We start from the raw sequence: 19,737 nt of genomic DNA on the forward strand, positions 1-19,737 counted from the left end.
ACCAGTCCTCCTCCAAGGCCCGTTTTGGGTGGTGGACATCAGGTGTGTGGCCTAGAGACTATCAGGCTGCAGCTTGGGGAAGCAAGCAAGAAAGGGTGATGGTTCGTGGCCCCACACCATCATTCTGGTGTCAGCCCTGAGAGGGTCCCTGTCACCGCAGGTTCCAGGACCGCTGTCTCCTGAGGATGGAGAAACTGTGGCACCTTGGGGGCCACTAAGGGAGGCCAGCTGATTGCAGCCACGTGTACCTTCCTCTTCTCGTCTCTGTGTTTTGTAGATGACCGCACCTCGAGCAGGAGTGGGGATGCCACGTCTGCCCCCAGCGCCCGGCCCTCTGTCCACCACAGTCATTCCCGGAGCTGCCCCGGCCCTGTCCGTGCCCACACCAGGTACTGCCCTCTCCAGCCTCCCAGCCCCATCCTGTGCGCTGCCTCTGGGTCAGTACGGAGGCCTGCTCCCAGCTCCAGTGTCCTGGGGGCCCTGGGCAGGCCAGGTGGGCCAGCTGGGGGCACAGGGCAGCTGGAGTCCCCCGCAGGTGCCCGTGCTGCCAGTCTTCTTGCGGCCACCTGTGGTCAGCATGCCCGGCCCCCGGCTGCGGATCACGTAGCCTTCTGTCCTGTCCCTTGCCAGATGGTGCCCGCGGAACCGCCCGGAGAAACCAGGTGTGGTTTGGCCTCCAAGTCCCCCCCACCGCCTGCTGTGGGCACAGCACTCAGCCGCGAGGGGGACAGCGGGTGGGCAGCAAGACTGCTTCCTTTGCGGCTTCAGACCCTGTTCGCTCCTAGGTTGCTGTGGTCCGCGCGCCGTCTCCACACCCACTTCCTATACTGGAGTCGGTGTTAGGACCTCGCCGTCACCCTGCAGAAGCACAGTGCCTTGAGTGCCAGCTTTCCTGTCCCCTGATGAAAAGATGCGTTTAAAACAATTCTCGGAAAAGGTTTCATGTGCAATTGGCTTGTGCATTGATAATCTTTATTTACTGTTTTAAGTTGCAGAGATGTGAATGGTTTACAGATCTGGAGCTGAAGTTCAGTCTTTGGTTTTCTGTTGTAAATGCCTTTTTAAAACATTGAATTCGCTACCTTAAGTATTGAAGAGCTTCCAGTGCTAGGCGAGCCCTGCTTTGTCCTCAGTAGAGTGCCGGTTCCCTGGGCTCATCCAGGGGCTGAGAGACGGCAGGACGCCAGGGCAGGGCACACTGGTGGAGCTGCTTGCTCAGTAGGGAATGTCAGCTGCTGCACTGGGCCATGAGAAATCCGCCAGAAAACGTTAGGTGAGCAAACATGCCCTCGGCGCCAGTGGGCTGCTGTGAGGATAAGGTGTGTGTTGGGCGTAGAAACTCTGGCTGCCCGCCCACCCTGTGGAGACAAGCACAGCTCCTTCAGCTGGAGAGGCTGCCCTCTCTCCTGCCCACTTCCCTCCCTTCTCCATGATTTCCATGGAGGCCTGTGGCTCTGCTCACCCCTAGCACGCAGACCGCTCTCCTGTCCACCACTAAGTCTGCCCTGCGGAGGGCGGGGTCATTCTTCTCCTGGAGATTTCAGTGGGACTCGTCCCCAGCGGGCACAACACAGCCCTTGGTGGGAGGGGAAGGCCCCAGCCTCCTCCACCTCCTGCTGGAAAGCAGACTGCTTGGGACTGCCCAGCTGTGAATTGTATAGTTTCTGTACTTATTAGAACTGGGTAAATTATTTTGGTTCAAATCTATTATTCCATCAATTCAGTTAGAATTGAATTTTCTAGGTGTTATGCAGAATCTTCTGCCAGGGCACGATGCTGTCGTAAGAGATTTCTGTTCTCTGTACTGGGCCCCCTTGCCCCGTTCCTTGAGTGAAGTGGGGGCTGCCCTCACCTGTCCCCCTTGCCTGTGAATCCCTTCCTCGTACATGGTGGTCAGTGGCACGGAATCCCCAAGAGACTGTATATCTGAAGGAGAAAAATAAACACTTTTGCTCGAAAACAGTGTGAAACAACATCTTTTTCTTATCCTCTGTCCATATAAAATCCAAACCAACCAGCCTCCTAGGGAGCACAGGAGTTGGGAGCCAGTACTGGGCTCAGCTGCATCCACACCTCTGGAGGAGGGCGCTGAGGGGCTGCGGGTGCCACCGGATGCTGGGCAGGGCTGGCCCTGGCAGGGGTCTGAGAGCAGGGCATCTGGCAGGGCTGCCTGGCCCCCAACACTGCCCCCACCAGCTGTGGCCTGGGCCCTGAGCACAGTCAGCTCTGCCGGTCGGGTTAGCTGGCTGGGCTTCCTACCACCGTGCACCTGGTTACGCTTAGCAGTGCCACAGGCTATGCCCATGATGGAGGGAGCCAGCCTCCTAGTCAGTGAGACATACCTGCAGCCCCTGTCTCCAGGAGGCTTGGTTTGCATCACTTGCTGCAGCCCCTGGGGCCACGTTCTTTGCTCCAGGTGGGCTGAGCTCAGGGGAGGTGGGAGGTCCTTGGACGAGCTTGGGCTTGTTGAGAGGAGGACTTGGGGCTGGGGTTGCCTGGGGATCATGCAAGGGGCAGTGGCTTTCCTGGTAGGCACAGGGGCCTTAGGGAAAGTGGCCATCCAGGGTGGGGACTCATCCTGGGGGCTCAGCGCATGACGGCAGCCAGCCCCCTGGCCTCCCACTAAAGACAGCCTCCAGCTGACTGCAGTCCCTCCTGCACATGCTGCATCGCAGGCCTCACCGTGAGCAAGCTGAGGGTCCCAGTGTCTCCTGCCCAGTCCACTGTGGGGGCTGCCTTGGCTGTGGGGCCACCTCCTCAGAGAGCTGCAGCGCCAGCCTTCGAGCTTCTGCCCGGAGGGAGGAGGAACGCTCATCCCAGAGCCTGTTTTGGGTGTTGGGGGGCAGCTCGCTCCCAGGTGCTCCAGACAGTACAGGAGCTGAGCGTCTGGCTTTCTGGCAGCCGTTCAGTGTGCTGACCGGTCACACAGAGAAGGGTGGCCCAGGTGACAGAGGCTGCCAGGGCTATGCTGAAGACCAGACCATCTACACAGAGCGTGGGTCACGGCAGAGCTGGCGCAGCCTTCCTGTCGGCAGCTCCTGGGAGGGTGTCAGGGCCCAGCCCTCGGCGAGTGGCCAGCACCACAGCGGGCCCACAGTGAGCTGCGCGGTTTTGTTTTCCAGATCCTGAGAGTGAGAAGCCTGACTGACCCTGCCTAGACGCCAGGCCCACTTCACGCCGTCTAATGGAGAAGTGACGGACCCTCAGGGCCAGCTGCTCCTCCTGTCCAGTTCACGCTGTTTTGTAACCACTTTCTAAGCATTTTTTATTCACAATTGGAAACACAAATGTAATGCAAGAATAAAAAATATTTTGGGGCAGAAAGGACTTTGGTTTTTTAACTCTTTCCTCTCTGGTGGCCCTCCGCCAGCCAGGTGACTGGGATGTAATGGCAGTGGGGGGACATTCCCAGGACCCTGGCATGCTTAGGGCAGCCCTGTTCTCTGCAGGGCCCTGGAGGTGGCGGCCCCCGGGAGGCTGATCTCCAAGTCCCCCGATGCCAGCTGGCATGGACTCGGGGTCCTGGGTGCCTCCTGGCCTTTGCTCACAGAGCTCCATGAGGCAGGGCCTTCCCTCTGGTCTTTGGAGGCTTGAAGCCACGCACCACCCCCACACCCACCTCCCAGGCACCCTCCTTCCAGAACTCACCTGCACTGGCAGGGACACCACCAGTGGCCTGGGGTCAGAAGCTTCTGGCTGTGGGTGGCAGGTCCGAGACCACCGGCTCCTCGGAGGGCTGCATTCCCCCCACTCCTGGGAGGGGTCCTAAGTGTGAGAAACGAGGAATGCTGGCATGGCCTCACCAAGAAAACATGCCGTGGTAAGGTCCCCAAACCCTAGCCTGGCCAGCAGGGGCCTTACGCTGGGTCCAGAGGTCTAGGGAGAATTTGGGGCCCCATGCATCACAATGAGAAAGCAATGCATCTTTATTGTCATTAATGTCTAACTGCAACTTAGCATTTCCTCCATTAACAGCACCTGGACTTCATCACCACTAAAACCACAGATATTGCTGTGCCGTTTCATTTACATCCATGACACAGTGCCCTTCCCTGAGATGTAAAACTGTCCAGCCGGCTGGTAAGAGCGGTGCTGCCTGCCCATCTCAGACATGAGTCTTCAGGGCACGGCAACACTGCTTCCCCACAGGAGTGTCGGGGATGCCACCCCGGGGTGTGCGGGTGGCCTCGGAGCCCTGGTTCTCCGTGTGATCAGCAGGGTAGGCCTCCTCCAAGCCTCAGCTGGGAGCAGGGACGGCACAGTGCTAGGACCATGGCTTCCCTTGGTCTTAGTTTGTGTTCTCTTCTGTTGGTGGCTCATGTGACTGGTTTTCTGTGGACCATAGTAATGCGGTTTGCCTTTTCTTTTTTTCTTTTTTTTTTTTTAATGAGACAGAGTCGCTCTGTTGCCCAGGCTGGAGTGCAGTGATGCAAACTCGGCTCACTGCAACCTCCGCCTCCCAGGTTCAAGGGATTCTTCTGCCTCAGCTGCCTGAGTAGTTGGGATTACAGGTGTGCGTCATCAGACCCGGCTAATTTTTGTATTTTTAGTAGAGATGGAGTTTCAGCATGTTGGCCAGGCTGGTCTCAAACTCCTGACCTCGTGATCCGCCGCCTCAGCCTCCCAAAGTGCTAGGATTACAGGCATGAGCCACCGTGCCCGGCTGCAGTTTGCCTTTCCAAACTGCACATTTATTTTAATCATTCTCTGTAAGTGAATAATAGTGTAAACGTCAGTGGTAAAACTTGGTGGTAGTGTGGTAGTAAACAGTAGTAAAATGGTCAATGAAACGGTAATGGTCAAGCCAGCACCCTCTGGGGAGATTCTGCACAGTGCACTTTCAGGACCCTGGGGCCCCGAATCCCAGCTTCATCTGCTGCTCAGAACCGCCTAGCAGCCCTCCAGGGGTCCCAAGGCTCAGCCTCAGAATCCAAGGCTCTTGGTGTTCAGCCTCACCCACTAGACGTGTCCCTGCTTCGGGCTTCACTGCTGCCGCATAGCGTGCGAGCCCGGCCTGGATTCATTCTTGACCCTCCCAGTCCCCAAACCCCCTTCCATCCAGTCTCCCCGCTGCAGCCTGCAGCCTGCTCTCCCGTCCTCTGGGTTCTATCGCACAGTCTGGGGATGGCTCACCAGAGCCCCAGAGACCTCAGCCCCTCGTGTAGAGTTCTCATGGGTGTTAGAGTTCTCATGTTATTTGTTATGCTTGACTTCCTGAAAGCAGGGACTTAAAATTGTTTTTTGATAGCCCCGCACCTTCCAGAACAGTCACCGAGTGAAGCTGGCACACAGTGAATTGTGCTGATGAAGGCAGACTCCACTTTGGACAGGTGAAGCTTCCAGTGGGAGCTTATTGGCTCTGATCACAGCATTTCCGGGATAGAAAGGACCCTGCCAGGCCCCACCTAGGACAGCAAAGGCAGCACCACGGGGGCCAGTCCAAGCTCCTCCTGCAGAGGCAAGGCAGCCAAGCCACAGCCTCTGCTCTCCAGTGTCATTTTGTTCTTAGCTGACCCCAGCATCCAACCAGACTTCCAGTGTCCAGGGTGATATCTGTGCCTCATCTCCAGGCTGAACAGCTTCAGTTCTCTGAAAAGTGCTTATTACTAAAGGGCTGGTAAGGCTAGGCACAGTGACCCATGGCCGTAATCCCAGCGCTTTGGGAGGCTGAGGCAGGAGGATCGCTTGAGGCCAAGAGGTCAAGGCTGCATGCAGTGAGCCGTGATCACATCACTGCACTCCAGCCTGGGTGACAGAGTGAGACCCTGTCTCTAAAACAAACAAACTAAAAAAAAAAAAGAAAAACAGAATCGTGTCTTCATTCATTGGAGAACGCAGTTAAGCCTGGGCCAGGACGCCCGCCTTCCAGGTGGTTAAGGGAGTTCAGCAGTGGTGACCACTCTGTACACATCGTGGTTGTGGTCCCTGAACTTGGCTTTATTAGACTTGCCCTTGAGAGGGGGCAGAAGGCCCGCATACCACAGGCATCACTGTGCTGGTGGTGCTCATGCCATCCTGCACAGGTGCAGAGAAGAGTCCCTCACCCTGAGAGGACACTGGGGGTCGAAGGCTGCCTGAGGCCAGGCTGAATGGGGAGGCAATGCTGTCCCATGCAACTCTGTGAAGAATCATTCATTTCTCACTAAGGTGGACAGCAGGGACCAGGGTCCTGGGCTGCAGGGGTCGAAGCCACAGCCAGCTGGTTCTGCCTCCCAGTGAGGCTGTGTGGGCTGGGGCAGGAGGGCTTTGGAACCACAGCAGTACCTAAGAGTTGATCCTTTTGAGCCCAAGCCCTCCAAATTTGATCTCCAGCTCAAGGTTCTGTGAACTTCCAGACCTGTAAATCCAACTGCCTCTCCCCTTTTCCATGCAGACCCTCAAAGTCATCTTGAAGACGCTCCACGTTGTAAGATGATGTTGCTCCCAAGCTTCGTGGGGTCTTCCCAGATGTCCCAGTTTTCCCAGGCTGGCATGACCAGTCACCCGGTTCATTCTCAGTCTAGGACTCAGACTCATCCTTGTCCTCTCATTTCCCAAATGTGGGCTGTGAACAGCCGAGTAAATGTTTTAGCTGAAATGTCCCCGAACCCTCTTCCATCCAGTCTCCTCACTGCACCTGCATGATCTCTTCAGAGCCAAACAATGGATGCTCCGGTCCAGCCTCCTCGCCTGGCTCTGCGCTCTCCAGGTCTTTCCTACCTGCTGCTCCCCTCATTCTGAGCCCCACCACTAGGCGGGGTCCCTTGAGCCCCAAGGGGCCCGGCTCCGTCCTCCTAGGGCCTCACAAATGCCTACTAGGGCCCCTGTCCGTGCTCCAGCTTCACTTCCCCAGGCAGCCTCCCAGCTCAAGGCTGGGTCAGCCTGCTGCCCCTGTGCTCCCTTCTGAACGTGGTCTTCCCTATGGACCTCCTGCCTCACTTCTCAGAGTGTGACGATGCACGGCAGAGGCCACAGGGGATCCCATGTGTGTCCCCCTCCGTCCCCCTCCAGCCTCCCCTTGGCTGCCGGCCACCTAGGCACAGAAGTCCTGTCGGTTTCACTTCCTGTTTCCTCCTGCTCCTACGAGGGAGGCGCTCAGCCCGATTCTGTTGAATGAGTGAGTGGAGGCTGGGGAGAGGGAAGAGGGTGTGTGGATGGAGGAGGGGTGGGCAGGGAACGTGAGAACCGCCGGATCCTGGGCAGGGTGAGGAACGAAGGTGAGGACGCAGCCCCTGGGGAAGCTCAGGTGGAGCTGGAGGAGCCTGCGGCTGCGTGGAGGGTAACGAGTCAGAAGCCACAGTGGACAGCCCCAGTCCCCACAGGCTTACCTGTTCAGGCAGCACAGTGGGCTTAGGGAATGTTGATAGGCATGGGTTTCCCTTTTCAACCTGCTTTGAAATAAGAGCCAAGGACAGCACACCCTGTCAGGGAAACAGACAATGCTGGAAGTGGGTGACTTTGAGGAAGGTTCCTACATAAGGAACTGTTTCCAAAAGTGTGGGTGTCTGGAAGGCAGTGTTGGTAGACAGAATAATGTCCCCTCAAGGGGCCCACATCTGAATGCCTGGTCCTGTGCATGTCCCCTTCACATGGCACCAGCACCCTCACCGATGGGACTTGGGACAGGATCTTCAGGTTGGGGAGAGGCCATGATAAGCCAGGCAGCATTATCCCAGGGTCCCTCCAGGCAGGAGGGAGGGGTCAGGGAAGGAAGAGTGACAGGAGCAGCAGGACTGGGAGAGCAGATGCTGAGTGGAGACTGGGAAGGGAGGACAGGGCAGCAGCCCAGGGCCTTGGGCAGCCTGGGAAGCCCAAGAAGGCAGGAGGAGCCCCCAGTAGGAGCCTGCCCTGCCCAGACCTTGACTTTCGCCCAGCAAGACTGATTCTCAGTTTTATCTTTCAGGACAGGAGGATAATAAGTTTGTGCTGCTTGAGGCTGCCAGGTTGGGGTGAGACCTGAGAGCAGCAAGAAACACACGCATGCAGGAACCTGGGGCCGTCCACTTCTAGCCATGACTGGCTCCAGGCCTGGGGCCAGCACAGGAGGGTCACGTTGGAGGAGCCCCAAGGAACAGAGCTGTGAGAGTCACCCCGGAAGAGGAACACAGCCTGCAGCCCACGACAGAGCCAGCTGAGGCGGCCTCGCAGGAAGGAGCCGGGAGGCTTAGCGCCTGGCCCCAGCCTGCCCCTGCCCCTGGTCTCCTTCTGGGGTTCCCCGGGGGCGGGACCCCAAGGAAGCTGGCAGGACAGGAGTCCGTGTGAGCTGTACCCCGCAGCTCGGCCACAGACAACAGATGGCGAAGACAGAGCCTGGGGGTGGAAGGACAGGCTGGTCACACCGCAGACCACAGGGTCAAGAGCCGTGAGAGGCCAGGGGCCTGCAGGCTGCACCTGGGGAATGGGTTCCCCCTTCCTGAGTCTCCAGCAATGCCCTTGGAGAGGCTCCCCAGTTTTGCTCTGCTTCCGAATCCTGAGCGGAGCCTGCAAAAAACACAGATGTCCAGGCCACACCCAGCAGCATCTGAGTGAGACACGGAGGTGGGGAGGGAAGGGCCGGTGGAGGAGGCTGAAGGTGAATGCTCACTGCTGCGCCCGCTTCCTCCCCACTGTCTTCCTAGCAGCTCTTTCCTGGGAGAACAACTTGCTGTCCTCATAGCATATCTGGAGACTCAGTATCTGACTTCACCATGACCATGCCCTTGACTCTGAATGGAACACATGGGTCGCGTGTCTGGAATCCATGTGTGCCCAGCATCCCATGAGCTTGGCACTAGAATGGGCTTCCGGAGAGAGAATGGCAACTGCAGGCTCTTTTGGTTCTTCCGTAAATTGGAGGGACCTGAACTTTGCCCAGGCCGGCTTGACATTCTGTTTATTCCACACAGCACAGTTCAGGAAGAGACTGAACTCGGCTAAGCCATCCTTTTGTGACCTTGTATTTGACGATTCTAACTGGAGGCTGTTAAGAGTGCGAAGCGGGAGCTCCTAACAACACAGCAGACACAGGCACCATGCGGGGAAACGCCCAGGGGCCCTTCATGACCCAGAGCCAGCGAGCCGGGCACAGGCAGAGGCTGCTGCACATTACCACGCTCAGGCCACGCGCCGGCCGCAGGCTTGACAAGCTCAGGCCTTTGGTTAAAGCCTTTCTAGCACATCAATATACTTTCCATTCACAGCCTATTCTGAAGTGAAGGGCATTCCACATGGACAACATTCACAGCAATTCTAGAGACAGGTCTTATCCTCCCTATGTCACTCCCAGTCATTGGTCCCACCTCTAAGAGGAACACAAGTCTCTTAACACTCAACAGACAGCTTCCAAAGTTTGTCTCTCTCCTCTAAGCATCACTGGGTCTTCTGTTTATAAGGATGCAGAACAATGTTCCAAGTACTATTAGGTTTCTGAACTTTAAGATTGTTAATTTTCAAGAAACAAATAACTATAACCACATAACTATGTATAACCAATAACTACACCCTGATAATATTTCACCATACTCCAAAAGGAAACTTTGAGTCCATTTTACATTCAGCAAGTTAATATTAAACTATGTGGCACATCAAAAGCTTTAAATTAATAATGTGTGTTTTAAGTGTTACAAACCACGTCAAGTGTACATCTAATATACGAACCAACAACTTAAAACACTACAGTTGAGTAGGCTATGAGTTCCTTGTAGTTAAATAAATTATTACAAAGAGTATTATTATGAAAGGTATGTGCTATGCCAAGCAATAACAAGATGTAGATGTGGTCACGAGCTAGCTACAGTAAAATGAAAAGGAAAAACTGAGATCTCTTTTGTGTCATGATTTACCATAATTCGGAAGCAAAGTGTTTATGGCTGCTATTAAAATTGATAGGGAGAAACAAAGCACCCTGAAATTTGAATGAAAATTAAAAAGAAAAAAGTATGTAAGCTGTCATACAGTATTTATGTTTTCCTAGGATGCTAGATGTCACTAAAAACTAAACCTCAAAAATATTTAAATAGTCTGAAAAATAAAGATCTATATAGACTACACTTTTGGAAAACTTCAGAACATTATCAAGAATTTAGTAAAGGGTTCTTTTTATCATAACACTGATTCAACTATCTGGTCAAATCACTCATTAGTCTTCTAGGTAGTCTTTAAGAAAAGAAGTATGGGGCGCGGTGGCTCAAGCCTGTAATCCCAGCACTTTGGGAGGCCGAGACGGGCGGATCACGAGGTCAGGAGATCGAGACCATCCTGGCTAACACGGTGAAACCCCGTCTCTACTAAAAATACAAAACCTAGCTGGGCGAGGTGGCGGGTGCCTGTAGTCCCAGCTACTCGCGACGCTGAGGCAGGAGAATGGCGTAAACCCGGGAGGCGGAGCTTGCAGTGAGCTGAGATCTGGCCACTGCACTCCAGTCCGGGTGACAGAGTGAGACTCCATCTCAAAAAAAAAAAAAGAAAAAAAAAAAAAGAAAAGAAGTATGATGGAATGTTCAATCTTCTTAAGTCAAATCTACACAAGCATATTTAATTACATTAGAGTTTTTTTTTGTTTTTGGTTTTTTTTTTAAATAGAGATGGGGTTTCCCTCTGTTGCCCAGGCTGGAGTGTAGTGGTGAGATGACAGCTTGCTGAAACTTCGACCTCCCTGGCTCAAGCCATCCTCCCGCCTCAGCCTCCTGAGTAGCTGACTACAGGCTCACACCATGCTGGGCTCATTTTACTTTTTTTTTTTTTTTTTTTTTTTTTTTGAGACAGAGTCTTGCTCTGTCACCCAGGCTGGAGTGCAGTGGCACGATCTCAGCTTACTGCAACCTCCTCCTCCCAGATTCAAGCAATTCTTCCTGCCTCAGCCTCCTGAGTAGCTGAGATTACAGGTGCCTGCCATCACATTCTGCTAATTTTTGTATTTTTGGTAGAGACAGGGTTTCACCATGTTGGCCAGACTGGTCTTGAACTCCTGACATCAGGTGATCCATCCACCTTGGCCTCCCAAAGTGCTGGGATTACAGGCGTGAGCCACCATGCCTGGCCTACTTTACTTTTTGTAGACACAAGGCCTCGCTATGTTGCCCACGCTGGTCTCAAACTCCTGGCCTCAAGCAAACTGCCTACCTTGGCCTTCAAATATGTTGGGACAGATGTGAGCCACCACACCTAGCCTAGAAATGTCTCACTTGCAGAAAGGTTCTAAAATGGCTAATCAAAGATTTTGGCATACTTAAATTAGTCCAAAAGACAAAACCTATTCTTTTCAATCAGTGGATTGACGGGAGTGAGCATCACCAACCAAACAAGGAAACAACACAGATGGTGAAGCTCAGGTGACTTTTTCTTCACCTGCCCTTGTTAGATCAGCTGCTAGACGCTGATGACAAACCCCATCATTTTACAAACTTTATGATGGTCAACTACAAGCTACAAGTAAATATTCCTGGGGCTGGGTGCAGGGGCTCGCGCCTGTATTCCCACCACTTTGGGAGGCTGAGGGTGGATCACTTGAGGTCAGGAGTTCGAAACTAGCCTGACCAACATGATGAAACCCCGTCTCTACAAAAAAATACAGGAAAAAGTAGCTGGGTGTGGTGGCAGACGCCTGCAATCCCAGCTACTTGGGAGGCTGAGGCAGGAGAACTGCTTGAACCCGGGAAACAGGTTGCAGTGAGCCAAGATCGCACCACTGTACTCCAGCCTGGGTGACAGAGCGAGACTCAGTCTGGAAAAAAAAAAAAAAATTCCCCAAATTGCCTCTATTTTACCTTCACTGTTTAATTTGAGCACAGGATAGTGAAATGCCAGTCCTCTTAATCATCTATTTTGCTAATATAATGTATAAGATACATTCTACAATAAAACTTTACAGCTGCTAATATAAATAGCAGTATTCAGTTTATTCCAATTCTGAAATTAGTTCACCAAGGAAAAAAAAGAATCAGGTACAATGTAAAGAATAACTGAAAACACAGAAATACCATATTCCCAGACAGGATCTAACACTCATCATGATTTCATATTTTATGCTATTACTTGAATAAATTTTGCTATTAGAATTTTGAATTAAAAAAGCTTTTGATATTCATCAGAATATCAGTTAGTTGTTTGCTAACTACTTTTTCTTAAAGGTCAGTGAATTGTAAAAAGCATATTTCACAGAAAAGATAAGATGCCTTGTGTTGCACTTTAAAAATCAAATTTTGGAGTTGGAATTATACTCTTTACTTTCTATGCTAGGTAATGTCACAAACTACTTTAAAAGAGTTACATATAACATATAAACATTCATGAAACACAGATTATATGTCTAGCACCCATGGGTGTAGAAAAATACCATTCACTCCCATTATCATATGCAATAAAAGAAATGTTTACTAACCCATTTACAAGGGCACATTTGCATTCTTTTCGCTATTGGCTCAGCCTCTTTTGAATGAATGTCCACAATTACTAAGTGATACCGTGGCAAACTCTAGTCTTCTGAGATGGCTAAGAGACAGCTAATCAGCATCACATTTTATTAATAATTCCAAAGACCATAAAAAATGTACGCTGTAGGAAATACAACTTCCAGCAAAAGCCACTTTTTCTGATGCTGCCAACCTGTGTATCAGCTGTTCTTGGAGCCACAGCTATTTAGACACGACACCCTTCCTTCAGATGATGTAATCTTAAGGAATTTAGCAATTATGTGATTTATTAACATAAGACAGTATTTACTGACATGACCAGACAAACTGAAAAGGCCTTCTCACCCACTCCTGGAGTCTTCCCAGATTCCACCCACCTAGTGTAAGACAACAGGTGTTGAAAGCTCTGCTGTCACTTCAAAGAGAATAATCACAACAATAAATGCAAAGGATAATGTACTAGAAACTGCGGAAATCTTAACCTCAGGTATGAAAATGTTCAAATAAAAATACTACTGCATGCTAATCACACAGCAACAAAAAGAAGCACTGCAGAAATGGTTGTGAAGCTTTATAAGAGCAAAAACAAATGAAGAGGGAAAACACAACAACCATTAAGAAATAAGGACAAAGAAGGCATTGAGGGAAAGAAGCACAGAAAAAAAAGATTATCCCTGAAAGAAAATCTGTTGACTAAAAAAAAATCTGCTCTAAATACTTAATTTAAAAATTTCTATTCTAACACACTGTCCATTTGGGAGGCCTACACAAACATTTCCTTAAAAAATTAGCATGACTTCAACTATATTTTTAAAAAGCCTTGACACTTGGAAAAGACTATGATAATAATTAGAGTAACTTGTCTCACTATTTACTTAGAAATATTCTATTTAAAAGTTGACCAACAATAGGAACTTTGCAATTGCACAACAGAGAAAGTAAATGAACAACACTCAGTGGCCAATGGCACGTTTCCACATCTACTAGAACATTCTGGGACTTACACCATCTACCCTGAACCATTCACCACGTCTCCATTCACGCAGTGGTTCAAATAGAGTTCCTGTGTTCATTCCACAATAAACCTCAGTAATTTACACATCACAGTAGCTGTAAGCATTTGTTAACAGAAAGAGACTATATCTTCATATGTAAGATGGATTTCTTGTAGGTACAAATAGCTAGGTCTTGATTCCATCAGACAGCCTCTTTCTTTTAATTTGCATGTCTACACCACTGGTGTTTAATCATTGATATATGTGGATTAAGAGCTACTTACTATATTTGTTACTGTTTTCCATTCTTTCTCCACGTCTTCCCTTCTTTTTCTTCTTTCTCTTGTTTCAGTTGAGCACTTTATATGATTTTGTTTTTTCTCTTTTCAGGGGGGCACAGGGTCTAAAGTCCAATCATTAAGTGAGTCTTACAATGAGTCTCTGGGCTGTGATCTTCACATGTGATTCTCAGTCCCTGAACCTGCTTAGCTGGGACAGGATGGCTATGGGGAGCTAGATTTGGGTGTTTCCTTTCCCTCAGATTAATTAGGTTCTCATGAAACCCAGCGGGTTAGGCTCTGGTTAGGTAGTTTCTCCTGAGAGAAAGCCTTGTTAAGAACAGAGTGTTCTGGCTGGACATGGTGGTGGACACCTGTAATCCCAGCTACTCGGGAGGCTGAGGCAGGAGAATCGCTTGAACCTGGGAGGCGGAGGTTTCAGTGAGCCAAGATCGCGCCACTGCACTCCAGCCTGGATGACACAGCAAGACTCCATCTCAAAACAAAAAAAAGAAAAAAAAAAGAGTGTTCTGTCACATTTTTAAATAATCCTCTTTTCCCTTCCCTTGCCACAGCTACAAGGGATTTTTCTCCAATATTTACCATGAGAATTTGGTAGAGATCTAGCAGGTAAAATCACAAACGCATGTGGACCCCCACATCACCAGGCCCTCTGGAGTCTTTAACTCTCAGGTTTGTCCATGTTGAGCCTCCAACAATCTATCAATGACAGTTTAGGTTTCCTTGCACCCACACTGGTTCCTGCAGAGGTTTCTACTCGTGTGCTTCTGCTCCACTACATACAATGCATTCAACATGCTAGAACCCTTGCAGGAAACCATGAACATTGTCCCTATTTGGCAGCTGTGGACACATAAATCCAAGTCACACCTGTGCACCTGCCAGAAGCAAAGGATGCCCGTGATCAAGGGTTTGACCCCAAGTTGAATGCTAGTTTCTGACCCCGAAGCCTTCAGGAACAAGCACCCTTGTCTCCTCTGCCTTTGTTCATCTCAGGTCTAACATGTCTGTCTCTTCTTTATTATAATAAAAGTAGAAACAGATTCAAGGAAATTAAGTCACTGCTAAGTCACACAGCTTGAATCCAATCTTTTGATTATAGAGTGTACCCTGCATTCTTCATGGCATTTCATACCACAAGGATCGGAAAACACAAGCCTCTGAGCAGGTCAAATTCCAGTGGCAGAAACAAGATGCATCTCCAGAAAACAGTAAAGATACCATACCAGGGATAAAGACGATAAGCACTGCAAGAGGTCAGAGGGAGGCCAGATGCCCAGAACTCCAAAAAGCTAATCAGAACCTTCACAGACAGGTAGGAAGTGCATACCCAGAAAAGACAGGACATGCTCAGACAGTCCTACTCACTCCAAGTCCAGCTCATCCTAACAAAGACGACGATATGGTTCAGCTGTGTCCCCACCCAAATCTCATCTTGAATTGTAGCTCCCATAATTCCCACGGGTCATATAGGTATCTAGTGGAAAGTCATTGAATGTCTTCCCTGTGCTATTCTCATGATAATGAATAAATCTTCCAAGATCTGATGGTTTATAAAGGGGAATTCCCCTGCACATGCTCTCTTGCCTGCTGCCATGCAAGACGTGACTTTGCTCCTCCTTTGCCATCCACCATGATCGTGAGGCCTCTCCAGCCATGTGGAACTCTGAGTCAATTAAACCTCTTTCCTTTGTAAGTTACCCAGTCTTGGGTATCTCTTTATTAGCAGCATGAGAACAGACTAATATAGACAACTTGCCAAATTAGATGAGCAACTCACATTCTTCTCATTCCCTCCCCGCCGGAGGAACAAGCACCTCAACTGAGATGTGCTCTAATCACCACCTACGTCCCCAAGTCAGCACCCTGACCTGGTTTCCACATCTCCATCACTAGCACTGAACTCTTGTTGGGGTCATAAAGTTTACTGCTTTTTGTCTTACTTCTTACCTATGTTTCAGAGTTCAGAAAGAACATTTCTCAATAAGAGGAAAACTGTATGTACAGACACTTTGATCTTGCTACCTGAGTCACATTTTACAACAAAATGCACATGCCTTAGAATTCTAGTGCATAAGGGCTTCTAAGACCATCTAGCAGTTGTTCTCAAACTTTAGTGTGCTAAAGACTGACTGAGGTGCTTATTTAAAATACAGATTTTGGGGCCCCAACCCAGAGATTCTGATTCAAAGGGTACTCAATATATTATCTTGTTAGAGGTTAATTTAAAACTTTGAATATTCAATTGCAACTCTTTACTTCATTTTAGAGTTTTAGCATTGCACATAGCAATAAACATTTATTAATTTTACACTTCTCTGCACATACAACAAATAAACATTTAATTTTATACTTCTTTGCCATAAACAGGGTGTGCATGCCTGGATGGCAGAGAGCCCTTCAGTAACCTCTGCCCTGGGTCAACAGACATTCGTTCCCATTTTACAGATGGACAGAGGACAGAGAAGAAAGATCACCTGCTTCAGGTGACACTCCAGGTAAGAACTGGCATGGAAACTGACAACTACATCTGTTAGATTTCTTACATCAGAAATAGATGTAACATCAACCAGCCCTGGTTATCTGCTCTGTAGAGTTCACACTAAGGAAAAGGAGACACTGACTTAAAGGAAAGACATTTTCTTTCTCTTTCTTTTCTTTTCTTTTTTTTTAATATAAGACAATTTAAAGGGAGGGGAGGAGTACAAATTTAAAATTTCCTTGATCAGAATTTTTTTTTTCAGAGATGGAGTTTTGCTGTGTCACCCAGGCTAGAGTGCAGTGGCGTGATCTGGGCTCACTGCAGCCTCTGACTCCCAGGTTCAAGTGATTCTCCTGCCTCAGCCTCCACAGTAGCTGGGATTACAGGCGAATTCCACCACGCCCAGCTAGTTTTTATGTTTTTAGTAGAGATGGGGTTTCACCATGTTGGCCAAGCTGGTCTTAAACTCCTGAACTCAAGTAATCTACCTGCCACTGACTCCCAAAGTGCTAGGATTACAGGTGTGAGGCACCGCACCCAGTTTCGTCGATCAGAAACCAACTATATATTTGCAAACTCATTTACTCAAGGACACACAGTGTTATCATTATTATTATTATTATTTTTTTTGAGATGGAGTCTCACTCTGTCACCCAGGCCAGAGTGCACTGGTGACAGCTCACTTCAACCTCCACCTCCTGGGTTCAAAGTGATTCTCCTGACTCAGCCTCCTGAGTAGCTGGGACTATAGGCACATGCTACCACACCCAGCAAATTTTTGTATTTTTAGTAGAGACGGGGTTTCGCCATGTTGGCCAGGCTGGTCTTGAACTCCTAACCTCAGGTGATCCACCCACCTTGGCCCCCAAAAGTGCTGGGATTACAGGCATGTGCCACCACGACCAGTCCACACAGTGTTTAAAATACTCCTCTAAGGAAACAATTCCAGCCCGGGTCTAGGCAGCTTTCTAGGGTTTTGCTTGGGCAAACAGTGTTATTTCAAAAGTGTCCTCTGACCTGCTGAGTTTAGGAGAAGGAGAGGAAATTCAGAGCTCCCTTGATCCAGGAGAAGGAGATCAATGTTTCGGGGGTCAGCAGGGAGTTGCTGTGGTGGGTGTGAGTGGCACCACACCGGACAAATGCCCCCATGTTTGGGGCATCACACAAACCAGGTCTTGTCAAATTCCTCCCCAGAAAGGTTCCTGTGGCTCCAGGCCATGGGGCTGGGATGGTGCAGGTTTTAAATCATGGAAAACTTCAAAGAACATACCTACTCTTCCTCTCTCCTCTCTGTCCAAGGAGCCTCCGTCTGAGTACAGACTGACCATCACCCACCTGCAACCAACTACATCTTTGAGCACAACACCAGCTGGGCTGGCAGGCCAGAAGGCAGCTTCCCCAGGTCACTACCCACCAGGAAGCACCCCGCGACCCGCGCACCACTCACTTTGTCGCCCCTCCACTGCCCTCGTCGTTGTCGGAAGATGACGATGTAGAAGAGCCAGGGAAGTAGGCGGAATCCACGTGGTTGGGGCTGCCGCTCTGGGCCGGGTTGATGGGCGACAACCGCTCATACAGCGGCGTGTGCTTCCCTTCGTGAGGAATGTTGCTGTAGCTGTTCTGCTCCGTCAGATTCTTCCCGCTCGTGTCCAACGTGAGAGGTGCTGGCTCAGAGAGGCTGTACGGGTATGGACCCTGGCCCGGGGCACCCCCTGGGCTGGGCACCTGTGGGGCCTGAAGCGAAGGGCACAGGTCACGTGCACGTGGCCAGCAGGACCCGACTCAGGTCCAGGCCGATGTTTCCTGGCTCATTTTTATTTCAACAAACACTGGCATCTATTTCACACATCAATTCAAGAGCTTAGGAACTTATTTTGGCATTCATTGAAATTCAATGCACACACCGTGTCTGCGACCGGCCACCCGACCCAGCTGCAGGGAAGGCCTTACCACGGGCTTTGCTTGCAGAGAGGTCTGCGGAATGTTGAGCATCTGAGGAGGAACATGCGGCGGCACCATCCCAGGCATTCCAAAGGGACCGGGTCTGGCTGCTTCACCAATACAGAAAGAAAAGAATCACACAGCTGTGAACAGAAGGCGTTTCCCAGGGCATCCTGGCGGCCAGCCCATGGCGCCAGGGATCTCACCCTCACCTGGCTCAGACATCGACACCACCATGGGTCCCACTTCTCAGAAATCATTACAAATTGCCATTTCACAGTAAGGACAACTTAATTTTATGATGCTCGATTTGATGGACTGGGACTGGGATTCTAACTTTCCAGATCTCTCGGTGAACTTGCCGTAGTGGTTCTGCTCTCGGGCACCTCCTGAGGGCCTCGGCTGTCCCTCTGCCTGCAACTTGGTGGGGATTCTCTGTAACTCAGTCTCCCTGCTCAGGGCTGCTCCTAGCCTGAGGTCTCCGCGAAACCAGAAGCCCTGGCAGGCATGAAAGGAACAAAGTCGGACCGAACAGTTTCCTTTACCTTTGTCAAGCAAGAGGACTTTTCTGTTTAAAGTATATTGCGGCTGGGCGCGGTGGCTCACGCCTGTAATCCCAGCACTTTGGGAGGCTGAGGTGGACGCATCATGAGTTCAGGGGATCAGGACCATCCTCGCTAACACAGTGAAACCTCGTCTCTACCAAAAATACAAAAAATTAGCTGGGCGTGGTGGCGGGCGCCTGTAGTCCCAGCTACCTGGGAGGCTGAGGCAGGAGAATGGCGTGAACCTGGGAGGCAGAGCTTGCAGTGAGCCGAGATGGCACCACTGCACTCCAGCCTGGGCGACAGAGTGAGACTCCATCTTGAAAGAAAAAAAGAAAAGAAAAGAAAAGAAAAGAAAAGAAAAGAAAAGAAAAAAGAAAGAAAAGAAAAGAAAAGAAAATTGCAACTACCATTAGGTTCTCAGCTAACTAGTGAGTTTTTTAAATATAAAAGGAATTGTTTTTCATTGTTCAGCAATTAGGTGACACACTTTAACACGTATTACAAGATGACTAATTTGGGATTCTGTGTTCTCTTAAAACCTAATTTCGTAAACCTGTCCCGATGTGTGCTGGCACGTGCTAGTCATCATTCCCATGCCACCTTGCAGAAGTGAAGAAACCTGTTTGGGAACGGAAAGCCACGCGGAGGAACCGAAGCAGGACAGCAGGATAAGGAGCCGGGCCAGCCTGAAGCTGGGAAGGAAAGCAGGGCCTGGAAGCCTCCACACTCAACATTGCATCTGGCCTTGAGGGGTCTAAGGACAGGAAGGGAGCTCAGGGGCCACGTCAGCCAACACAAGTGAATGAGTGAGTAGATGGTGCCCATAAAGGGCTGTTGCAGAGACGGCACAAGACCCACAGTAACAAGGACCAACTGAGGCCCAAATGTCAACAGTGCTTCCAAACACCACCATCAGGAAACACGAGGACATGGGACATGGATCCCTAGGAGCTGCACTCCCTCTTGGGACACTTAGGGACTGAGCGCCTGTGATGTGTCAAGCTGAAGACTGGGCTGGGGGATGCCAGGAGCCCTGAGGCGGTGTCAGTAAGACATATACTACTGAAGACACAGAGAAAATAGAAAACCTGTGTGAGACACAAC

At 50.2% G+C, this 19,737-nt stretch overlaps 2 protein-coding genes across 12 annotated transcripts in view; one reads left to right on the top strand and one right to left on the bottom strand.

The window, feature by feature from the left end:
• Window positions 1-3,324, top strand: part of WNK2 (WNK lysine deficient protein kinase 2) — a 141,192-nt gene extending 137,868 nt beyond the window's left edge. For 7 of the 10 annotated variants that reach the window (XM_030919434.1, XM_030919437.1, XM_030919439.1 and 4 more), the window contains 3 exons: window positions 278-389; window positions 631-662; window positions 786-1,962. In XM_030919434.1, coding sequence (XP_030775294.1) covers window positions 278-389; window positions 631-662; window positions 786-920 — 279 coding nt within the window. In that variant the 3' untranslated portion in view covers window positions 921-1,962. Of the gene's footprint in view, window positions 1-277; window positions 390-630; window positions 1,963-3,122 lie in introns of those variants that run through there. The other 3 variants (XM_030919438.1, XM_030919436.1, XM_030919441.1) reach the window with 3 other exon arrangements.
• C16H9orf129 (chromosome 16 C9orf129 homolog) lies at window positions 1,740-18,336 on the bottom strand. Of its 2 annotated transcripts, XM_030919445.1 has the most exons (4): window positions 18,095-18,336; window positions 17,592-17,878; window positions 3,649-3,765; window positions 1,740-1,926 (listed from the first exon to the last, which is right to left on the bottom strand). In XM_030919445.1, the coding sequence occupies exons 1-4, from the start codon at window positions 18,170-18,172 to the stop codon at window positions 1,740-1,742; spliced, it is 669 nt and encodes a 222-aa protein (XP_030775305.1). In that variant the 5' UTR covers window positions 18,173-18,336. The 2 variants fall into 2 exon arrangements, with proteins under 2 accessions (XP_030775305.1, XP_010357699.2); XM_010359397.2 differs by lacking the exons at window positions 1,740-1,926; window positions 3,649-3,765 and having other exon boundaries at window positions 17,588-17,878; window positions 18,095-18,334.
• Window positions 18,337-19,737: the final 1,401 nt, after the last annotated feature.

The sequence above is a fragment of the Rhinopithecus roxellana genome, chromosome 16 (genome assembly GCF_007565055.1).
Source record: "Rhinopithecus roxellana isolate Shanxi Qingling chromosome 16, ASM756505v1, whole genome shotgun sequence".
NCBI lineage: Eukaryota > Metazoa > Chordata > Mammalia > Primates > Cercopithecidae > Rhinopithecus > Rhinopithecus roxellana.

Excerpts from the sequence above, each read along its gene's own strand:
- C16H9orf129 (XM_030919445.1), bottom strand. The coding sequence starts at position 18,172 with ATGCCTGGGATGGTGCCGCCGCATGTTCCTCCTCAGATGCTCAACATT. Across the intron at positions 17,879-18,094 it reads CTCTGCAAGCAAAGCCCGTG|GCCCCACAGGTGCCCAGCCC; the intron begins GTAAGGCCTTCC and ends CCTTCGCTTCAG. Across the intron at positions 1,927-3,648 it reads TGGTGTCCCTGCCAGTGCAG|ATATACAGTCTCTTGGGGAT; the intron begins GTGAGTTCTGGA and ends TTTCTCCTTCAG.